Here is a 21,097-nt window from a genome sequence, read left to right as displayed (position 1 = left end):
GGATATTTTCCCAGAGGGGCCCCGGGGCAGGGACAAGGCATCCTGGAACCTTGTTTGCTGCTCCACCGCGCTCCAGGTGGCGGAGTGCACATGCAGATCTCACTGACCTCCCACCCAGACGACCTCCAGCCGCCTCCTCACCTTCCCTCCTTCCTGCTACGCCTGGTCCCTTTAGGTTCTGTGGGTGTTTGTTTGTTTGTTTTTTAAATTTTTTAATATCGTTTATTTATTTTTGAGAGAGACAGAGCATGAGCAGGGGCGGGCCAGAGAGAGAGGGAGACCCAGAATCCGAAGCAGGCTCCAGACTCAGCTGTCAGCACAAAGCCTGATATGGGGCTCGAACTCACAGAACACAAGATCATGACCTGAGCTGAAATTGGATGCTTAACTGACTGAGCCAGCCAGGTGCCCCTGGTTCTGTGGTTTTTTACTTATTTGTTTTTTAGATGTGTCGTTGTTTGTTGAGAGAGGGGGAGGGGGAGAGAGAGAGAGAGAGGGAGGGAGAGAGAGGGAGAGGGAGAGAAGGGGCAGGGGAGGGGCAGAGAGGAGAGAGAGAGAACCCCAAGCAGGGTCTGCACTGTCAGCCCGGAGCCCGATGGGAAGCAGGGTCCCAGGGCCCAGAGATCATGACCTGAGCAGGCGGGTTAAATACCTAACTGACTGAGCCACCCAGGCGCCCCTCTAGTTGCTCCTTTAAACCACAGATTTTCTCTGTGCCCCAGGGTGGGGAAATCTACACCCAGAGCCTCAGTACCACCCCTGCGGGGGCAGCTCCCAGTGTGGGGCTGGCCTCCCTTTGTTATGGGTCTGCTATCCCTCTCTCACCCGCTCTCTGCACTGCTGTGTCAGCTCTCAGTCCTCCTCCATGATGAGCTGCTCTCCAAACAGGTGCAGACCTGGTGGACCGGAAAGTCCAGGGTCTTCCTGGTGGCCAGGGTCCTCCAAGTCTCCATCTTGGACTACAGCTCCAACCTCGCTTCTTGAACATGGAAACCTATGGCTCCTTGTTTCTGAACACACACACACACACACACACGCACACACACACTCTACAGTTCATTAGTTAATTACACAATTAATTGCACTCTTCACTTTTACTTTCCTTATATTCCTGACATACAAGTGATTCACACTGTTGGTTTTTTTAACTTCCTAGACCTTAGATGTGGAAGACACCAGCCTGAGTGTGCTAATAGTCTGTTTCTTTCTTTGTCTTTTTTAGTCTGTTCCCAGTATTCCAGAGGAGTCTTTGCCATTTTTGGACTCTACGATAAGAGGTCGGTACACACCTTGACCTCGTTCTGCAGCGCCTTACACATCTCCCTCATCACACCAAGTTTCCCCACAGAGGGGGAGAGCCAGTTTGTGCTGCAGCTCAGACCGTCCTTGCGCGGGGCACTCCTGAGCCTCCTGGACCACTACGAATGGAACTGTTTCGTCTTCTTGTACGACACGGACAGGGGTAAGTTGCAAACCCTCACCTACATGAGTAAAACCCTCACTTTCAACCAGAAGTGGCCTTGTATCACTTTTGTGATTTAAGGAAATAATTGGAGCTCTAGCAAGTCTAAAATCAGAAAAAGGTCGATGTGTCTTGTCAGTAATTTTAGGTCGAAATTTCTAATGAAACACATCAGATGCACGAGGTTATTCATGAGCCAGCCATTCTTTGTGACTTAGCTGAAATCAAGATAAACAATTCTATGAAAATTTCCATGATGGTATTTCAGGTACAATCAGGAAATAAATCTGCCTCAAGCAGATGATTTAATGTCTTGGAATGTCTTTAAAAAGGAACACATTGATTTTTATGTCTTCGTATATCTCTGTAAGTTTATTTAAAAAAGAAAAAGTAGCAGGTTGAACCACATCCCTGGGTTTGAAATGTAAAACTTTAAGTGCGTCATTGAAGCATGGTGACAATGCAGTACTGATCTGGGAATAAGTTTTCTACTTGCTGGTGACCTTACACGTCCGGAGTCCAACTCCAGCAGGTCCAGGGCTCCCTGAAGGATGGACAGTGTTGGCGAAAGGGAGTGAGGGAAGAGTCGGCTTCTTTCTGCTCACTAGGCGGGCATCTCTGCACTGACCAGAGAGTCAGCTTTATTTATTGAAAAAATGTATGGGGTACAAAACAGAAGTGGCAATTGCCTTAGACAATGATTTCTGATGACAAATTCTTTGGTATGTAAAAATTTCCCAGCACATAGATTGGTAGAAGACTCATACATAATCTTTACCAATAATGATTGAAGGAGGTAACTAGATGCTTATCACAGGGAGAAGGAAAGAATCTTTCACATTTAAATACAAGGCAATGTGTTTTAGCATAGCAAAAGCAAAAGTTAGTTCTTTTGTGAGCAGGGGTCAATAGCCTGTTTTTCGAGGGGAAGAAAAACAGGTATTCTCAGGAAATGTAGTATTTGCTCCTATAATCACAAAAGAGGAACTCCTATAACAAGTTTTTTCAGAAGGTACGATTCACATATTTTTAGCATTAGAAGGCAAGTCACTCCTGCTATCAGTCAGTCAGGCGCCTTGGGGGTCGGTGCTCAAGCAGAAATTGAGTGGGGGTTGAGTGGGTGTAGATGCCGGTGGCCATCTGACGGTGGGAGGCCTTGCAAACCTGCCTTACTTCAGAGAGGGCTCCCAGCATTACACTTTACCTTCACCTCTCAAGACTGAAGATCAGGAACTGATACTACACAACCCATGCGATGGAAAAGCACGGTGAATAACGTTAAATTATTGGCAATCCATCTATTTTTATACATGTTTGCGATACTTTGACTTTTCACTGTGAGACATAAGTTCCCGTATTCTTTATTTAATTTTAGGGGTTTTTTTGGTATTTAGTGTCTAGAATCACAGCAACAGATTATATTGCAGAATAAACAGCAGGGAACCCCCATTGTAGTGTTTATCATCAATCTTTTTCCCTTAAAGTGTCTATCTGACAAGAAGTTGGAATGAAAATTGAAATTGCAATGTTTCAAGAATATCCTTGAATAGAATTCTGTCACATGAGTAAACCCATAACCATAAAGCAATAAACAAGCAAAATAAACCTTTTGAAGATGTAACTATATTCAAAAGTCCAAAGCCCAATTTCCTATTCTCAGAAATGGAATGTCATTTAAGATATGACACCAGTGATGGTCCTAGTACATTATTTATATTGGCATTCTTCCTAACTTTTCCTTTCAACCACAAGTTTAGAAAACTTAATATCAGTGTAGTTTTTGGCATGGTTGCGGCATGCAGTAATTCTCATTTGAAAATATGGGAGCCTACCCATGTCTCGTGATGACATTTTCCAATCGCTAAGACTGCAAAGCATCCTAGAGCATGTAGGATAGGTTAGAAAAATCATTCTTTTCATTTCTAACTTTTGGAAAAATCCTTGAGCAAGAGGACACTGAAAATTGAATCATAAGGCAACTTAAAACAACAATGAGGTATTACTGCCTGTCTATTAGAACGGCCAAGATCCAGATCACTGACAACACCACATGCTGGTGAGTGTGTGGAATTCTCACTCATTCTTGGTGGGAATGTAAAATGGTGCAGCCATTTGGAAGTCAAGATGGCAGTTTCTTTCTAAACTAAATACACTCTTACCTTGTGATGTAGCGATCATGCTGTTTGGTGTTTACCCACAAGTAAACCTGCCAAAAACCTGCACACAGATACTTATAGCACCTTTATTCATAATTACCAAAACTTGAAAGCAACCAAAAATGTCCTTCAGTAGGTGGATGGAGAAATCAACTGGTTCATCCAGACAATGGAATATTATTATTCAAAGCTAAAAATAAACATTATCAATACATTAAAAAACATGGAGGAACCTTAAGTGCATAATTCTACTAAATGGAAGAAGCCAATATGAAAAGGCTACATGCTGTATGATTTCAACTATACGACGTTCTGGAAAAGGCAACGCTTTGGAGACAGTGAGGAGATTAGTGGTCGCCAGAGGTTAAGGGAAAGAAGGGGTGAACACAGAGGATTTGTCAGGCAGCAAAGTGGCTCAGTAAGGCGCTGGCATAGGATCATGACATGAAACTCTGATGATGGTGGACATGTCAATATACATCTGCCCAAACACCTGGAATGTCTGAACCCTGGTAAACCATGGGCTGTAGGTGGTAATGATGTCAGTATATGTTCATCAGTGGTAACACATGCATGTCAAATGCAAAAAAAAAAAAAAATTGCACTTCAATAAAATTGACTTGAGTCAAAAAATTGAATCATGATGTAAAGAAATAGATACTGGGATAAGATGAGACCATTCTTTATGTGGTTCTTTATGACATGGCTCAGTTCATCACATTGGGCACAAGGTCCTTTTTTTATGACATCTTGATGTCATAGAGATATCAGTGGGTCTGATGTCTTACTTTTTCCTCTTTGTCTGGGTCCCTCGGTCTCTGGCAAGAAGAGGGTTATGGGTATTCATGCATCAGCCTCCCCACCAAACAGGGATTCAAAGTGTTGTTTTAGCTTCATACTAGTTTGTACCTTCTGGGATCCCCACTTCTGCATGGCGCATCAGATGCTCCAACACTGAGTCTCCTCCCAGCCATCACCTCTGTCCAGGAATCTCCCTAGTATAAGCAGCTGTGTTTCGTTCTTTAAAGAATCTTTTTCCTGGCTGAATTTCTGCCTCCCAAGACTTAAACCCTTCATGGTGCAAGCTCTGTTTCTTCTAACGTGGCCACTGGTTACCTTTAACTTTCCTCCTGGAAAAGCCTTGCTGCACAAAGCCTGCTTTTTCCTTGTTGTCTCTCTGTCCAGCTTTTAACCAGCCGATGCAACTCACTCTCTCGAATTTCTTAATTCTCTCTAGTAATTGCTGCAGGATGAACAGCCAGTCCTTTGTATTACCTTCTATGAGAGTAACCCAACCTGTCTTCAAAATCGACACCTTTACACCAAGTGGTAATCGCATGAATGAAAAAATAACATATCAGGAAGATGGCTGCTTATATTTTTTACTGAAGTCTAGTTGATGTACGATGTTATGTTGGTTTCAGGGGCGCAAGATAGTGACTCAACACTTCTGTGCACTACTCAGCATTCGCCACAGTAAGTGTGGTCACCGTCTGTCACCTTACAGTGTTATTGCAATATCGACTCTGTTCCTTATGCTGTACTTCTCATCTCTGTGACTTGCTTATTTTATAAATAGAAATTTGTGGCCATTTCATGATGTTGAGGTGGTTCACTCCACCATGACATGACCCTGCTTCCCAATATTCTTGGTTTCAATTAAGTGCTTGCAGAAGACAGTAATAATATTTTCTTCCTTTGAAACTGTTGTGCTCCTTTTATAAGTTTAGGATCATAAGACCAATTTATTTCCTCTTAGATACTGGGCTTAAAATTATGTATCACTATCATCAACTGAGGTATGAACTTCAGTTATGATCTTGATTAATTTCTCTCATAAACATAGTTGTCTAAGAGTTATCTGTATTTTCACATCATCCAGAAAAAAGAGCACATATCCACTTTAAAGATAAGAACTTTTTTATAATGTACAAAACCACCTGTCAAGAAATAAGATGGCTTAGTACATTTTAGTACTTTTCTTTGCTCTTCAGTTATCCTGAACTGTTTATTTAAACATTTTTCCTGTTATAAATAACTGCCTTAATATGTTCCTGGATTTCTCCACAATCTTGAGTAGAACCTAGCAGTCTGATGCATCATAAGTCATTATTATCTCTCTCTGCCCCCCTTGCTTTTTCCCATGCTTTTTTTTTAAATAAAAATTTAATTTAAGGAAAAAAATGCAGTGATGGGCATGAAGGCACTAGAATTAAGTTAACTCACTTGCTATGGCTTCATTAAGAAATGGTACACAAGATACTACTTGATGGCCAGGAACTTGCCTTTAAGACACAGCTTGGTGTTTTTAGTTTTAATTTGGAATAAAACTTGGACAGATTTTTGAGTTGATAAATTTAAGGCTATTGAATGTGCTTGAAATGTGGCTTTTGAACCTGAAGATCTGAATTTTAAAATTTAATTATCTTAAGTAGCCACATTTGCCTCATGGCCACCTACCATATGGGACAACACAGTGTATCTAAACAATGAGCTCATTTGGAATAACACATTTCGTTTTGAGTGAAATGTCCAAATCTTTTCTTGAGTCATGTAGGAAAAGAACTTAAAGAACATCCTGTGCAGAATCCTTTTTATAGTAATTTTCACATTACATTGTGTATACATTTACATATCTTTTCTTCCCCCAGAAATAGGTCTTTCACCAGTAATTATTATACCTTACTGCCTTTATATCTTTTGTGTGTAGCAAGTAACCCCTAATAAGCATGCTGTAAACATGAAGTGGATGAATGAATTCATCAAAGAAAGTCTTTGACAATAGGTATCAAATAATTTTGGTGCTCTAATAACATCATGTAATTCATATTTTATTAATGATACCATGTGAGGGGTTTTTTAAATGTTTATTTTTGTGAGAGAGAGAGCATGAGGGGAGGGGCAGAGAGAGAGAATTCCAAGCAGACTCCATACTGACAGCTGAGAGCTTGGTACTCAAATTCACAAGCCAGGAGAGAGTGACCTGAGTCAAAGGCGAACACTTAAAGGACTGAGCCACCCAGGTACCCCAATTGTTTTGTTTTGTTTTTTTAATGATACCACATTTTAATGTATCACATAGTTTCTATATTAGTCAGAACGAAAATTTCTCCAACAGAGATGGTCTTTGAATTTCTAATCGTGAAAAAATATGGAGCAACCTGGAAAAGAAATTTTTTTAATATAATTTATTGTCAAGTTGACTAACATACAGTGTGTACAGTATGCTTTTGGTTTTGTGGGTAGATTCCCATGATTCATCGCTTCCATACAACACCCAGTGCTCATCTCAACTAGTGCCCTCCTCCATGTCCATCACCCATTTTCCCTTCACCCCTGTACCCCCCATCAACCCTCAGCTGGTTCTCTATATTTAAGAGTCTCATATGTTTCCCTCCTTCCGTCCCTCCCTCTCTATTTGTAACTTTTTTTCCGCTTCCCTTCCCCCATGGTCTTGTTAAGTTTCTCAAGTTTCACGTATGAGTGAAAACATATATGTGTCCTCTGACTTATTTCACTTAGCAAATACCTGCTAGTTCCATCCACGTTGCTGCAAATGGCAGGCTTTCATTCTTTCTCTTTGCCAAGTAGTATTTTGTCGTATATATAAACCACATCTTCTTTATCTGTTCATCAGTTGATGGAGAGTTGGGCGCTTTCTATAGTTTGGCTATTGCTGAAAGTGCTGCTGTAACATTGGGGTACCTGTGCCCCTATGAATTAGCACTCCTGTGTCCCTTGGATACATTCCCAGCAGTGCTATTGCTGGGTCATAGGGTAGGTCTATTTTTAATTTTTGAGGAACCTCCACACTGTTTTCTAGAGCAGCTGCACGAGTTTGCAAAAAACATGGACCCCTTTACAAACTTGCATGTCATCCTTGCCTGGAGCCATGCTAATCTTCTGTCATGCCCATTTTAGCATATGTGCTGCTGAAGCGAGCACTGAAAAAGAACATTCTTGATTTAGATATAATCAAGCTAAATATTTAAAACACTTTAAAATAATCCATATTTTTGGCATTATAAAACCTTGACATTTTCTCAAATCTACTTAATGAGATGTCATTTTTTCCTTGAGTGAAAAAGAGATGATAATTTAAATAATATAAGAAGTCATTATTTTCTCATTTGAAATTGATGTTTTCAAAGGAAAATGTTTTTACGTGTGTGTGTTGCCCAGAGTTGTACATATTGATGGTGGGTCTCTCGCCATTCCCAACACCACTGGTCATATATAATCAAGGGAGAGATGAAGAGACAGAAACCGAACATTTAAAAAGTCTTTTTTTAAAATGTTTATTTATTTATTCATTTTGAGAGGGAGAGAGAGAAAAAGAGAGAGAGAGAATCCCAAGCAGGGTCCATGCTGTCATCCCAGACCTTGACATGGGCCTCGATCTCATGAACCATGAGATCATGACCTGAGCTGAAATCAAGCATTCGATGCCTAACCAACCGAACCACCCAGGCGCCCCTAACATTTAAAACTTCTAAGGGACATTGTCTTTCAATCAACTGATCTAAAGGCTGGCAGTTTTGGTCCCACATCCAAAAAGCACTGACGCGCTGTTCTTGTTTTACGTCATCCTCCTCCTCTTTAACGCTTAATGTTCAACGTTTTATCATATCCGTGCTTTCCAGGCTAACAGTGTTATTTCAGGGGTTTCTGAGTATCCTGTGTTCAATATCTAAATTATTATTGTAACATTATGTAAAGTGTCCCTAGGAGAGATCGATTTGGCAAGGCAGAGAGTAGAAAACTTTACTTTGGTTTGGTTTGGCTTATTTCCTTTGGCCTGTTTTTTGTTTTTTTTTTTTTAACAAAACTATATTCTACACGTAGCATAACAGATTTTGAAAGCCCTAGGAAACAGCGCTGTGGGTGGCATAATGCATGTTTGCTGCTCCCCTGTGCTGAAGCAGAGCATGGAGGACGCGGGTGGAGAGGGGAGCGTGTGTGGGGAGGGCAGAGATCTTGCTATTTTATTTCTCATTTTCGGGTTTTGCTGCGTACGTGCCTTTTATTTTTAAACTGCCTCACATTCTTTTGCAAAATAAGTCAAGATGTAAATCACAAAAATAGGAACAAATGAAGAGGCATGAGATACCTTTTGACAATACCTCTCTTACTTACCAATAAATGAGCTGTTGTATCAATTGCTCCAGAGAGCTCTCCTGGCTTCCATTTGGGTTCTCAGCTCCCCTTTTCTGCTCTGTTTCTTCTCATATTGTCCTGTTCTTTTACTTTTTCCCCCCTTCTCTTCCCACGTCAGAAACTGGAGTGGCTGGGCAGCATGATTCCAGAGATGTGGGACCCCCGTCCTCTGTCACTCATTACCAGTTAGGGGCTTGCGGTAAACTCGCGTCCACAGATAACGGAGCGGGTGGCGGAGCAGGAAGCTGCAAAGAATACGGTGTGATGACTTCAGTTCACACCACAGTCATATCAGTGGTTCTGCTCCTTCCTTGAAATTCCTTTCCGAGAGGTGTGCGATGGGGAAGATTTTCAGGGGGACCGCGCACCTGTCACTGACCTCGGAGCCGCTCAGAGCAGCACGGAGTGTGTAGTGCTGCTTGGGAGCAGCCACCCCCAGCTCCAGCTCCCGCGCGGCTCGTGTCACGCCAGCACACATCTGCTGTGAATTGTGCCACTTAAAATGCTTGTGGCCCATTTTTCTTATTAAAAATAAGATGAAAACACGATAGCCAAAACATATCAGTGATGTATAAACTCAGAAGTAAGAATCATTCAGACTCTGACCTGACCCTTGAAGAAGGGATGAAAAATGTATCATTAGTGCTTGATGCATCCAGCCCCACTTCAGTGCCTTTCCTCACCCTGAGAGAAAACACCTTTACCCCTTCCTCCTTCCCCAGGATGACGAGGCCTTCCCTTTTTATCAACCTCCCATGGCGGGCCTCAGGCACTTAGATCTGTGTTTGTAGCAAACTCATTAGGATTTAGACTATTTTTTATAGCTCAACCAAGTATATTTGTTTACCGATTTTATTACATTTTTGGTCAGGCTGACAATGCCAAATATTTACTTGTGACCAGCTGCCAAGTGTGAGGGTGGCCACTCTACCAGGAGGAGAGGACACTTCACTCTGTGTCTCGCTCATGTATCACCGCCTTCCTGCCTACCCGGGCCAGTGGGAGAGCAAAGGAAAAAACATGTAAAAATAGCAATGGAGCTTCCTGTGGAGATTCTGACTTGTAATTGAGCGAGAAACAGTCATCAGAAGCTGACAAGGAAGCCCCTGCTCCCTTTACAGCATCTGCTTTGGTGTCCCTGCATTGTCTGTCTTCTGCCCTCCTTAACCCGATTCCACAGCCTGGCACCTCTGTGGGGTCGGAGGGGGCTGTGGAGGAGGGGCTCATGTGCGGGGGAAGGAGCCCTGGTGGGTGTTTTCATAAAGAGGGTTGTGTGTCCCACCCCTGGGAGAGGAGGAAGAGGGAGGCACACGTCCGTCTGTCCCCTCCCACCTTCCCTGGTCACAGAGTGAAAGAGTCCAAGTGCCACCCTGCTGCTAAAATCCCACAAGGACAATGAATCAGAACCGCACCGCCAGGCAAGGGGGTTCTCGAAGAACGTGCTTTAACGCTGCAACGAGGGTGGTCAGAGAAGGGGAGGGGCAGGAGCAGGACTGTAAGCCATGTGCGGACAGTTGGACAGATTCGGGAGACGGACAACGTTGACACCTGCTCTTGCGCCAGCAGCCTTCCGCACGTTCATTTGAAAGAGGCCTGAGTGGACTGGCAGGGAAAATAGATACGCAGCCTTCCACCAACATTAGTGCTGGGCCGGCTTGGAATTCACGTAGGAGGCCCTAGACAGAGGCATTGTGGACTGATGGCGGACCACGTTTGCTTCCCATTCATCCTTGGGGCTCAGTGTGAGGAGAAGAGCAGGCGGGTCTGGATAGGACCCTTGGAGGCCCTGCTCCCTGCAAAGGTCATTGTGCCGGCCCCGTCAAAACGCGAATTCAAACACAAAAATTACAGATAGTTGTGTGGGCATCCAACAGAGGTCTGTTCTTTCCCCATGGTCATTATGTTAATGCTTCTTTAGAAACATTAAACTTATATAGAAAACTGTATCATGATAGATCCCTGAGCAGGTATGCAACCTGCCAGGTGAGTTACAGGTCATGTCTGAGGGCCAAGGGGAGGGAGCGTTCTTGAGGATCCTTAGATCGATGTAATGTGGGTATATTTTAGCAGTGTTCTTACCCCAGATGGACAAACTGTGAGGCTTTCTTACTGGCTCCATCTTTTCAGGGACCCTCACCTTTCTGAAGCTGAAAGTCTGCAAATGACATAACTTTCTGACAACTTACCCATTTTTAAAAAAAGGTACTTAACTGAAGATCTAGGGGAAGATCTTTCTTTATGAGCTCTGACTAAACACATTGCCTCAGGATAATGTAAGATTCTCTTTCTGTCTCTCTCTCTCTCTCTCTCTCTCTCTCACATACACAGTATAAACATTTAAAAAAGATAATGTACATTGTCTCTGTGAATTGTTACTTAATGTAAAAATGGAACAAATGTGTATGTGACTACAGTGCACAGTCAAGGCTGAAATCCTTGTGGTGGGAAACTTAGGCCAGAGGTTTGCTCAAGTGCTATGGTTCATAGTTAGTCACCCCGTTATGACATATCAGGGCTATGGAAAGCACAGAGTTCCTGTTGGATCCACTGAAAACCAGTCCTAGATGTACATTCCGTAGAGTTGAGGCTGTGGAAGCCCCTCAGGCTTGTGCACGTCCGGATAGAACTTCAGTCCTGTAACCCAGGTGTTGTCAGCGGAGAACTCATGAGAGCACAGCGTCAAGTGCCTGAGTTCGCATCTCAGCCGTACCACTGAGCGCATGTTTGACCTTATGTAGGCTCCCTAAAATTACTACCTGTCAGCCATCTACCCTGTCCCCAGGAGATTACATAAAGTGCTCACCAGGTTTCTGGCTTATGACAGACTATGTATCAGATAGCTATTATCCAGTTGTTATGATCGTTATGATGATTATTGACATCTATACTAGTACTGTAACAGTTTATGTTTAAACTCCAATAAACATGGATTAGTTTAATATGATGAATAACAAATTGAAGATACATGGTTAGTATATTACGAGACATACACCTTCCTAAAACAGGAAGTTGTCTGAATATAAATGCTGAATTGATGAAGAAACAAACAGAAGCGTAAGTTTGTGGTTTCTTATAGTTAGTTCCATCATGGGCTCCCCTTTCTCTGACTTCTTCTCAAACGCTGGCAGCCCCTCAGCTCTGTCCTCAACCACTTTGCATCTGTAGACAGGAATCCCATGCTATACAGGGCACACTCTTGACTAGACTAGAACGACCCTCCATCTCAAGTCCAAACCCCTTACAGGAGGCCTCACAACCCCTCTCGTGATTACTTCTCCCACCTCATTAGGTAATCCACGTCTGCTGGAACACCACGCCCCAGGGAAGGCGGCCTCTTCCAGATTCTGAGCACATTAGATTCTTCCACTTGCCTTGACAGCTCTGTGCATTCTGCACATCTCTGTCTCCTGGTGTGACTCCCACTCATCCTTCAGGTCTGACCATCATGTCTTCCAAGAAGTCTGTTCTACACATTTGCCCTCCAGTGTTGGGCCCCTTCCACGTGTTCCCACAGCACTCCGTGTTCTCTGCGTCACACACAGCGTTCCGTTTCATTCCATACCCTCATCATCGTATTCTAATTTAGAGTCTGTACTAGCAGGGACTCTGTCTTGCTCATTGGGTTTCCCTGAACAAGGACCACACCTGTCATGTAGTCGCACTTAGTAAATAGGAATGAATGAATCTTAGGGTCTCATCTCTATGTATGTATTGACAGTGACTTCAAAATCTATATTTAGATAGCACTCAGTCCTCATCCTTGAAGGAGACTCATTTTCATAGTAACCATTGTATCTAAAAATCTCAACATTCCAAGAGTTAACCTATCACCTGCCCCCTTAAATTCATTCCTTTTCATATTCATATCCAAGAAAGTGTACTCTACCTCGCAGGCTAGAAAAGGAAGAGCCCGCCTCACTCCTTTTTCTTTCATGCAGTCACAGGCAACCTATCATCAACCTTGCCAAGGGTGTGCCACATAGAAATATGCCAAATGCATCCCCTCCTCCAGGTGAGTGCGTGGAAGACGGGTCTGAGAAGGACAGTGTTGGAGTCTGTGATCAGGCCTCTTCCTTCTCCTGCACCAACCAGCCCCCTCCCTGGCTCCAGTGGTGGCCTCTCAAGTCCATCTTCCACATCCTTGCCAGAGTGAGCACTCGGCAAGCCAGACCTTGTCACTTCTGTGCCTTAGCTTCTTCAGATGGACACAGAAATTGTACATGTTACTTTGCCAGATGCTTGTCAGGAAGTCTCCCCTACGTATTTGGAAAAAAATAACTTCTGAAGATACTTGCGTGATGTCACATTTCTAAGGAAAATGCCATGGAAGAGGATAACAGCTGTTTTCTATCTTGGGTTGTATATCAATAGAAGAGTTTAGGCTTCAGGTAATAAAAAATACAAAATAACAGTGTATGTGTGTGTGTGTGTGTGTGTGTGTGTGTGTGTCTATTTAAGTATGAATATATGTGTGCACCTGACGAACATAGACTATGGAGCTGTTATGGAAGCTTCATTACGTTCTGGCAGTCATACTTCTGTTATCATTACTATATCGTCCATCTACATTTGGCTTCACTTTAAGGTCTATGATGGCTACTTAAGCTTCAATCATACCCATATTATAGTCACTTGGAAGGGTTCAAGGGAAAATAAAGCCACACCACCACCTCCCTTCACCATATATGTCATTTTACACATGTACTTACCTGCAGTTTTGTGGCATGATTCTATTGGCTTTCTAGAAGATGCCGCAGAATATTACCTTTTTTATCTGTTTTCCAACTGAGTGTGTATAATGGTAAAATTAGCTTGTCCTCAAAGTTATGGTAGAACATCCCTTAAAATATTTGGGCATGATGTCTGAAGAACTTTTGTAAGCCACTCTTCAATTTCCTTCATGATTCTGAAGCCTATTCAGATTTTTCATTTATCCATATGTCACATTTGTTAAGATATATAATGTGCCCTGGAATGAGGAACATAGTGGATTCTGGCAGGAAATGTATTCTCTGTGATACCAGCTCTTTGAGACTTTTTAGAACTTCTTTTTCCAGTGTATATTCAATTTTAATAATATTTCATATACTCTTAGCAAGAGTATTTTCTTTTCTTTTAATTTATTATTTATTTATTTTGTTTAATTTTATTTTTTTAATTTATGTTTTCAATTTATTTTTTTAATTTACATCCAAGTTAGTTAACATATGGTGAAACAATTATTTCAGAAGTAGATTCTGTAATGCCCCTTACTCATTCAGCCCATCCCCCTCTCACAACCCCTCCAGCAACCCTCCATTTGTTCTCTGTTTTTAAGTCTCTTATGTTTCTGTCCTTCTCCCTGTTTTTATATTATTTTTGCTTCCCTTCCCTTATGTTTATCTGTTCTATGTCTTAAAGTCCTCATATGGGTGAAATCATATATTTGTCTTTCTCTGACTAATATTGCTTAGCATAATACCTTCTAGTCCCATCCACATAGTTGCAAATGCAAGATTTCATTCTTTTTCATTGCCGAGTAATACTCCATTGTGTGTATATATATATATACACTACATCTTCTTTATCTATTCATCCATCAGTGGACATTTGGGCTCTTTCCATACTTTGGCTACTATTGATAATGCTGCTATAAACATTAGGATGCATGTGCCCCTTCAAAACAACACACCTGTATCCCTTGGATAAATACCTAATAGTGCAATTGCTGAGTTGTAGCATAGTTCTATTTTTAATTTTTTGAGGAACCTCCACACTGTTTTCCAGACTGGCTGCCCCAGTTTGCATTCCCACCAGCAGTGCAAAAGAGATCCTCTTTTCTCTACATCCTCGCCAACATCTGTTGTTGCCTGAGTTGTTAACGTTAGCCATTCTGATGGGTATGAGGTGGTATCTCGTTGTGGTTTTGATTTGTATGTCCCTGAAGATGAGTGATGTTGAGCATTTTTCCATGTGTCGGTTGACCATCTGGATGTCTTGTTTGGGGAAGTATCTATTCTTGTCTTTTGCTTCACTGGATTATTTGTTTTTGGGTGATGCTTTTGATAAGTTGTTTGCAGATTTTGGAAACTAACCCTTTATCTTATATGTCATTTGCAAATATCTTCTCTCATTACATCAGTTGCCTTTTAGTTTTGCTGATTGTTTCCTTCGCTATGCAGAAGCATTTTATTTTGATGAGATCCCAATAGATCATTTTTGCTTTTGTTTCCCTTGCCTCCCAAGACATGTTGAGTAAGAAATTTCTGTGGCTGAGGTCAAAGAGATTTTTTTCCTGCCTTCTCCTCGAAGATTTTGATGGCTTCCTATCTTACGTTTAGGTCTTTCATCCATTTTGAGTTTCTTTTTGTGTATGGTGTAAGTAGGTGGTCCAGGTTCATTTTTGCATGTCACTATCCAATTTCCCAGCACCACTTGCTGAAGAGACTGTCTTTATTCCATTTGATATTCTTTCCTGCTTTGTCAAAGATTAGTTGGCCATACCTTTGTGGTTCCATTTCTGGGTTCTGTATTCTGTCCCATTGATCTGAGTGTCTGTTTTTGTGCCAGTACCATATCGTCTTGATGATTACAGCTTTGTAATACAGCTTGAAGTTTGGGATTTGTAATGCCTCCTTCTTTTCTTTTCTTTCTGTCATTCTTTTTTGGCTGCAGCATTCTAAATATTCATTACATTTTGCTGTTTGAATCTTCTAAATTTCTGCTTGCTTGACCTAACTGATACTTGTACATGGATATCTCCCACTTTGGTCATAGATTTATCAATTACTTATTGTAATTCTATAGATTTTTGTTTTATATATGTAATACAGTTCCATATAAAATTCTTCAGAATTTTGGGGCACCTGGGTGGCTCAGTTGATTAAGCATCTGACTTCGGCTCAGGTCATGATCTAGCTGCTTGTGGGTTCGAGCTCCACTTCAGGCTCTGTGCTGACTGCTCAGAGCCTGGAGCCTGCTTCGGATTCTGTCTCCCTCTCTCTCTGCCCCTCCCCCACTCACACAGTATCTCTCAAAAATTAAAAAATGCTTAAACAATTTTTTTAAATCTTCAGAATTTTTAGTGTTTTCCTCATAAACTGAAACTTTTTAAAACTGTGTAATGAAACTCTTTCTTTTTAACAGTGCTATCTGTCTTGAGGTCTATTTTTTTCAACATCCATATAGCTACACAAGCTTTCTTAATGCTCATATTTGTCAAGTATATCTTTTGCCATCTTTTTATTTTCAACTTTCCAGTATCTGTATATTTTAGGCAAATCTTTTGGGCAGCATAACTGCCATTATGCACTGGGTAATTTTCTATGTGTGCTGCATATTTAATTCTCCCCAAACCCAAATGGTAAGGAGAATTATTATCCTGTTTTATTCCTGAGACCATTAAAAACATAGAGAATTTAAGTAATTTACCCAAAGTCACATGGCAGCCAGTACGAGGGTCCGAACTCAGCAACTTCTGTTAGTTGACAAACTCTTGCCTTTAGCCACAGTGTTGTACTGCATACGGGGAACTCTGACGCTGTGTTCCTTGTGAGGGAGGATGGTCGGTGCCGAGGGTCAGCAAACCCTTTTTGTACGGAGCCACACGGTGTATACTTTAGGCTTCGCAGACCATATGGTTTCTGTCAAAACTGTTCAACGCTGATGTTACAGCGGAAAACAGCCCTTGATAATACGTAAGTGAATGAGCATGCCTGTGTTCTAATAAAACCCTATTTATGGACAATGAAATTTGAATTTCACATCATTTTCATGTGTCGCAAAATCCTATTTTTATTTCCCTCTCTCCATCCAAACATTTAAAAGTGTAGAAACCATTCATACCTTACATGCCATACATAGGCAGATGGGAGGCCAGATTTGGCCTGTGGGCTGTAGCTTGCAATATGTATACAGATTTTTATTAAAAAAAAAAGAGAGAGAAACTTTAAATTTTTAAACATTGTATTATTGTTTAATACGGTTAACCTGGGTTAAGTTAAAAATTCATTACTATGTTAGAGGCAGCTCTCCAGTCATATGGGTAAGTGGGGTGCCAGGGTGTATTACTTAGACTACCTTCCCAACTCCTCCAAGAGCATGCAGTGTAACTAGAATTATTCATGCACAGGTATGGGCATGCATCCCCTTTCCGAGGCAGACCTTTCTTGTATTCCTGTGGGAAGTCTTGTAATTTAAACTCTATAGGACATGAACCAGATTTGCTTTGATAAATTTTTGTTTTAGGTCAAAGTAATACTTTTTCTGACCATTGTTTTTTAGGTGATTTTGTCTCTAATTGGTAATGACTAGAACAACCTTCTAATGTATCACAACATTGGCCAACTCTCCATCCTATATTGTACAAGTTTGCTTTGCAAATATGTGTGTGCCACAGATATTTTGGGGTTTTTTTTTTTATCACATTTTGCATCATAACTCTACCTGTATGCCTCATGCAAGCAAATTATAGGATAGCAAACCAAATGGCATAAAGAGGTATTTGAGATCACGGTCACGGGAGCACTTGTTGAAACGAATTTAAAGACCATGTTCTATCTTGTGGTATATGCATGGTGCTGTGCTACATTGAGCAGGGGGTAGAAACACAAAATAAAAGGAGATTCAACGTAAGAGATTCTAATACTCACTGGGGAGAACAAAAAGTGTGAAGAGATAGGATTTTTTAGAAGATACGGGAATAAGAGAAGAGAGTGCTCCAGGTACAGCGGGTAGCCCAAGCCCAGTGTGGAAGGGAAGTCTGAATTTGTGCAGATGGCACAAAGGCTGGTTTGATTAAAACCTTTGCTCTGCTGGGTTTCGGTAGGCAGAAGTTGAGGCCAGCAGTGTGTTGTGATGACCGTGTCTCACCCAGCTTGCTCGGGTTAAGTGCTGGTCCGGTGCCAGGGTGTATTACTTAGACTACCTTCCCAACTCCTCCAAGAGCATGCAGTGTAACTAGAATTATTCATTCTTAATTCATGGCAGGAAGGATGAGGTCTGCTACGGATGGAATACACCAGAAGATGTTACTATCTAAACACAGGAGTCATCTTACTAGAAGAGATTACACTCTCACTGTTTTCAAAGGTTTATTTTAAGGGTTTTATTCTGTTTTGATGGATGCCCAACAAAGACCATAACAAACAAGTATTCTTCGCATGCTAGAGGAAAACAACATAAACACCCATCTTTATAAGAGCCTGCAGCTTTAATTTGGAAAGTGGAGAACATAATTTTGTGAGGGATATTGCTCTGCAGGCCCTTTACATTTTTGCCTACGTATACTCTGCCAAAAAGGATTCCATGCCATGAGTATTTTACGTGAGTGCACATTACTCTCCCTTTCCTACTTCATTGGGAATTAGCTCATTTTTGTGATTTTTAGAAAAAGATTTTAGAGGTGTGTTTTTATCAGTTCTAACATAGAGAAGATTTGGACTGTAGCTCATTTAAAAACTTCTTCTACCTGTAAAATATTTTAGCATGCCCCTAAACACAACCTTTCAAGGCCAATTCAGAAATCGATGATTAGAGTATGAAATTAAAAGTAACATTTTGTCACTGATACATCCTAAAGAGATTATTTTTCTGTATTTTTATATTAAACTTGATGTCAATTCCCATGTACAGTCTTTGCCTGAAACGTATGTTAGTTGGAGCATTTCAGATATTCCATTTTGTAAATTTTATATTATCTACATCATATAATCTGTTTTAACTCAATTATTTAGGAAATAAACAGTATATAGAATCAGAGTCCACATGCCTGTTAAGTCTAAAAAACTGTAGATAGTGTATTAAGGAGTTAGCATATTTTAAATGGTCACAACAGCTGGTCAGCTGGAATGATAACTTAGTGAGTTCTGGTCTTTCATATTAAGCATGTGTTGCCTTCACGTTACTGTGGTCAGGGAAAGGCAGGTTGTTTTTAAAAAGGTGAACAAGGGGAAAGACACTTAAAGGGAGTTCTTATTTTCTTAAGAAGCAGTCTGAGTAGCACCAGAACTGCAAATTACTGTTTCTTGTTTAAAAACATGAGAAAAGGTAGGTTCATTCTTACTAGATCCAAGAGACTATTAGAGACGTGTGGTTGTCAGAACAAAGCCAGTACAATCCATCGGGCCAAATGCTGCTGCAGCCAAGGAGCTGGGCCCCAAGAGGCATGTGAGCACTATGGCTGCAGGATCTAAGGTATGCCCTGAGAGGGAAAGAACCGATAAGGAAGTGCAGCCTTGAAAAGTGGCTATAAAAGGCCATGATGCAGCTGAACTCGGTACAGATGAACATGGGGGGCAAAGTGGAACCGACCACGGAAGAGTCAAAACTTCTCTGATCCAACATAGAGCAGCACTACTCCTGTTCAGCGCTGTAATTTGTATACAGAATTCTGTTTAAAAGAAAATAGCAATAGTAACAACAATAGCAAGAATTAAGGTACTGAAAATTAATGTGCGTGAGACAAATCAGAGTGAGTTTACAGAAGTACTGGGATATTCCTGAATATATTAACTGATGAGACTATGAGCTGCTGAGTGGAAATAAATGCGGAACAGACGGTGCCGAAGAGCGTAGACAGGACCAGATCTGGAAGCATTGCCCGTGGACACCCGTAGTAACTAGAATTTTCCAGTAGCCACAGATCATCATAGGTATGAAGTTTTTCATTCCTAACCCATAGAAGAAGAGTCAGCAAACTGTAGCTGGTGGACCAAATCTGGCTGGCAGCCTTGTATTGTCATTCACGCAGCCACCTCACTCAGGTCACCTGTGGCTACTTTGACACTGCAGCGGTGCAGTTGAATAGTTGCCACGGAGGCGCTATGGCCCTCAAAGCGTCAAATATTTACTACCTGACCGACCCTTCATAGAAGCTTGCCAACACCTGACTTAGAGCTGTCGCTGAGAATTGATGACTTCAATAGAATTATCTGACATAAAAGAGACAATCAAGCTTGTGTTTATTCTGTGTATTGTTTCATTGCTAAGTAAACCAAATTTGCAGTATACAAAAATACCTTTTTTAAAGTATTCTTAATAGTAACTCCATAAATATTTGTCAAGTTGATTTCAGAATCTGTGCAAGAAAGTGAATATGAGTACCATGGAAATAGTATTGTGTATATATATTTTTTTAATGTTTATTTGTTTCTTTTGAGAACGGGGCATGGGCAAGCAGGGGAGGGACACAGAGAGAGATAATCTCAAGCAAGTTCTATGTGGTTAGTGCAGAGCCCGGTGGGATCCTCGATCTCACAAATTGCAAGATCATGACCTCAGTTGAAATCAAGAGTTGGACACTTAATTGACCAAGCTACCCAGGTGCCCTGGAAATACTATTATAAATTCATAATAAGGACATAGATGCTATCACATGATATATTGCATTCCTGAACTAACAAAGTCTTATTTTTTTAATGTTTAATTTTTTTTAATTTTTAAATATATGCAATTATTTCCCATCATTTACAATACAGTAGTTACAATGACGCTCCAAACAGAAAAGCAAAGTAATAAATCAAAACCCCAACTTCCATTTCATGTAATTAGACTTATACAGAAATTAGGTTAAGTAACAACTAGTTAACCACCTAATTTCCCAGCTATCTGAAGTGGTGATCGTTATATAGCAGCTTATCTATGATACATTCAAGATAAATGATACAATTTATTATTTGCCCATAAGCTAAAACACAGCCTGCTTAATACCTTTCCTTAAATTCCACCTCTATACTACAGTATACTTGAGGTCCATGCAAAAAAGTAGCTACCTTTTATATAGGAAATGGATGATTAAGTCTTTGGTGCTGTAAAAGCAACTTCATTTAAACATAACCACCCCCACCACCAAAAAAAGAAGAGGAAAAAAAAAAAGTAAAGAAAATAATAAGGGAAAAACCCAAGACACACTTCCTAGGGGGAGAAAACCAGCATGTAATTTCTGTCCCTGACGGAATGTATTAAATAAGCAAACACTACCAACAAGCAAAACAAGTACTATAATGTAAAAATATGAAAAAAAAGAAAACCCTCTCACATGCATAAATGAAAGATTGCACACAAAGAACTCACATCTTTTCAAGCTTCAATAGTAAATATTCTGCTACTATGTATTAAATACTGCATGGTTTGCCCAAGCTAAGATGAAACCACATCATGAATGAATAAGTATTTTGCATTTTCTTTCATTATCTATTCAAAGTCATGCCTACTGCACCTCTAAACATTTCATTAAATCCAATGATACAGCAAACACTCCCAAAATAAACTTAGATTGTATTGCAGTTTCACTTAACAGTATATAAAATGCTGTGTTGTGACAGGTATCAACTATCCATTAGAT

The 21,097-nt window shown here is 40.9% G+C and overlaps 1 protein-coding gene and 1 non-coding gene across 9 annotated transcripts in view; one reads left to right on the top strand and one right to left on the bottom strand.

Moving 5' to 3' along the window:
* Window positions 1–21,097, top strand: part of GRIA4 (glutamate ionotropic receptor AMPA type subunit 4) — a 552,500-nt gene that overhangs the window by 317,157 nt on the left and 214,246 nt on the right. For all 8 annotated transcript variants that reach the window (XM_029956122.1, XM_029956117.1, XM_029956119.1 and 5 more), the window contains one exon: window positions 1,223–1,462. In XM_029956122.1, coding sequence (XP_029811982.1) covers window positions 1,223–1,462 — 240 coding nt within the window. The remainder of the gene's footprint in view (window positions 1–1,222; window positions 1,463–21,097) is intronic.
* Window positions 7,462–7,563, bottom strand: LOC115272851. Its single transcript, XR_003900503.1, has one exon. It is a non-coding gene; the product is annotated as a U6 spliceosomal RNA (small nuclear RNA).

The sequence above is a fragment of the Suricata suricatta genome, chromosome 11, assembly GCF_006229205.1.
Source record: "Suricata suricatta isolate VVHF042 chromosome 11, meerkat_22Aug2017_6uvM2_HiC, whole genome shotgun sequence".
Taxonomy (NCBI): Eukaryota; Metazoa; Chordata; class Mammalia; order Carnivora; family Herpestidae; genus Suricata; species Suricata suricatta.
This window is presented reverse-complemented; position numbering and strand designations above follow the sequence as displayed.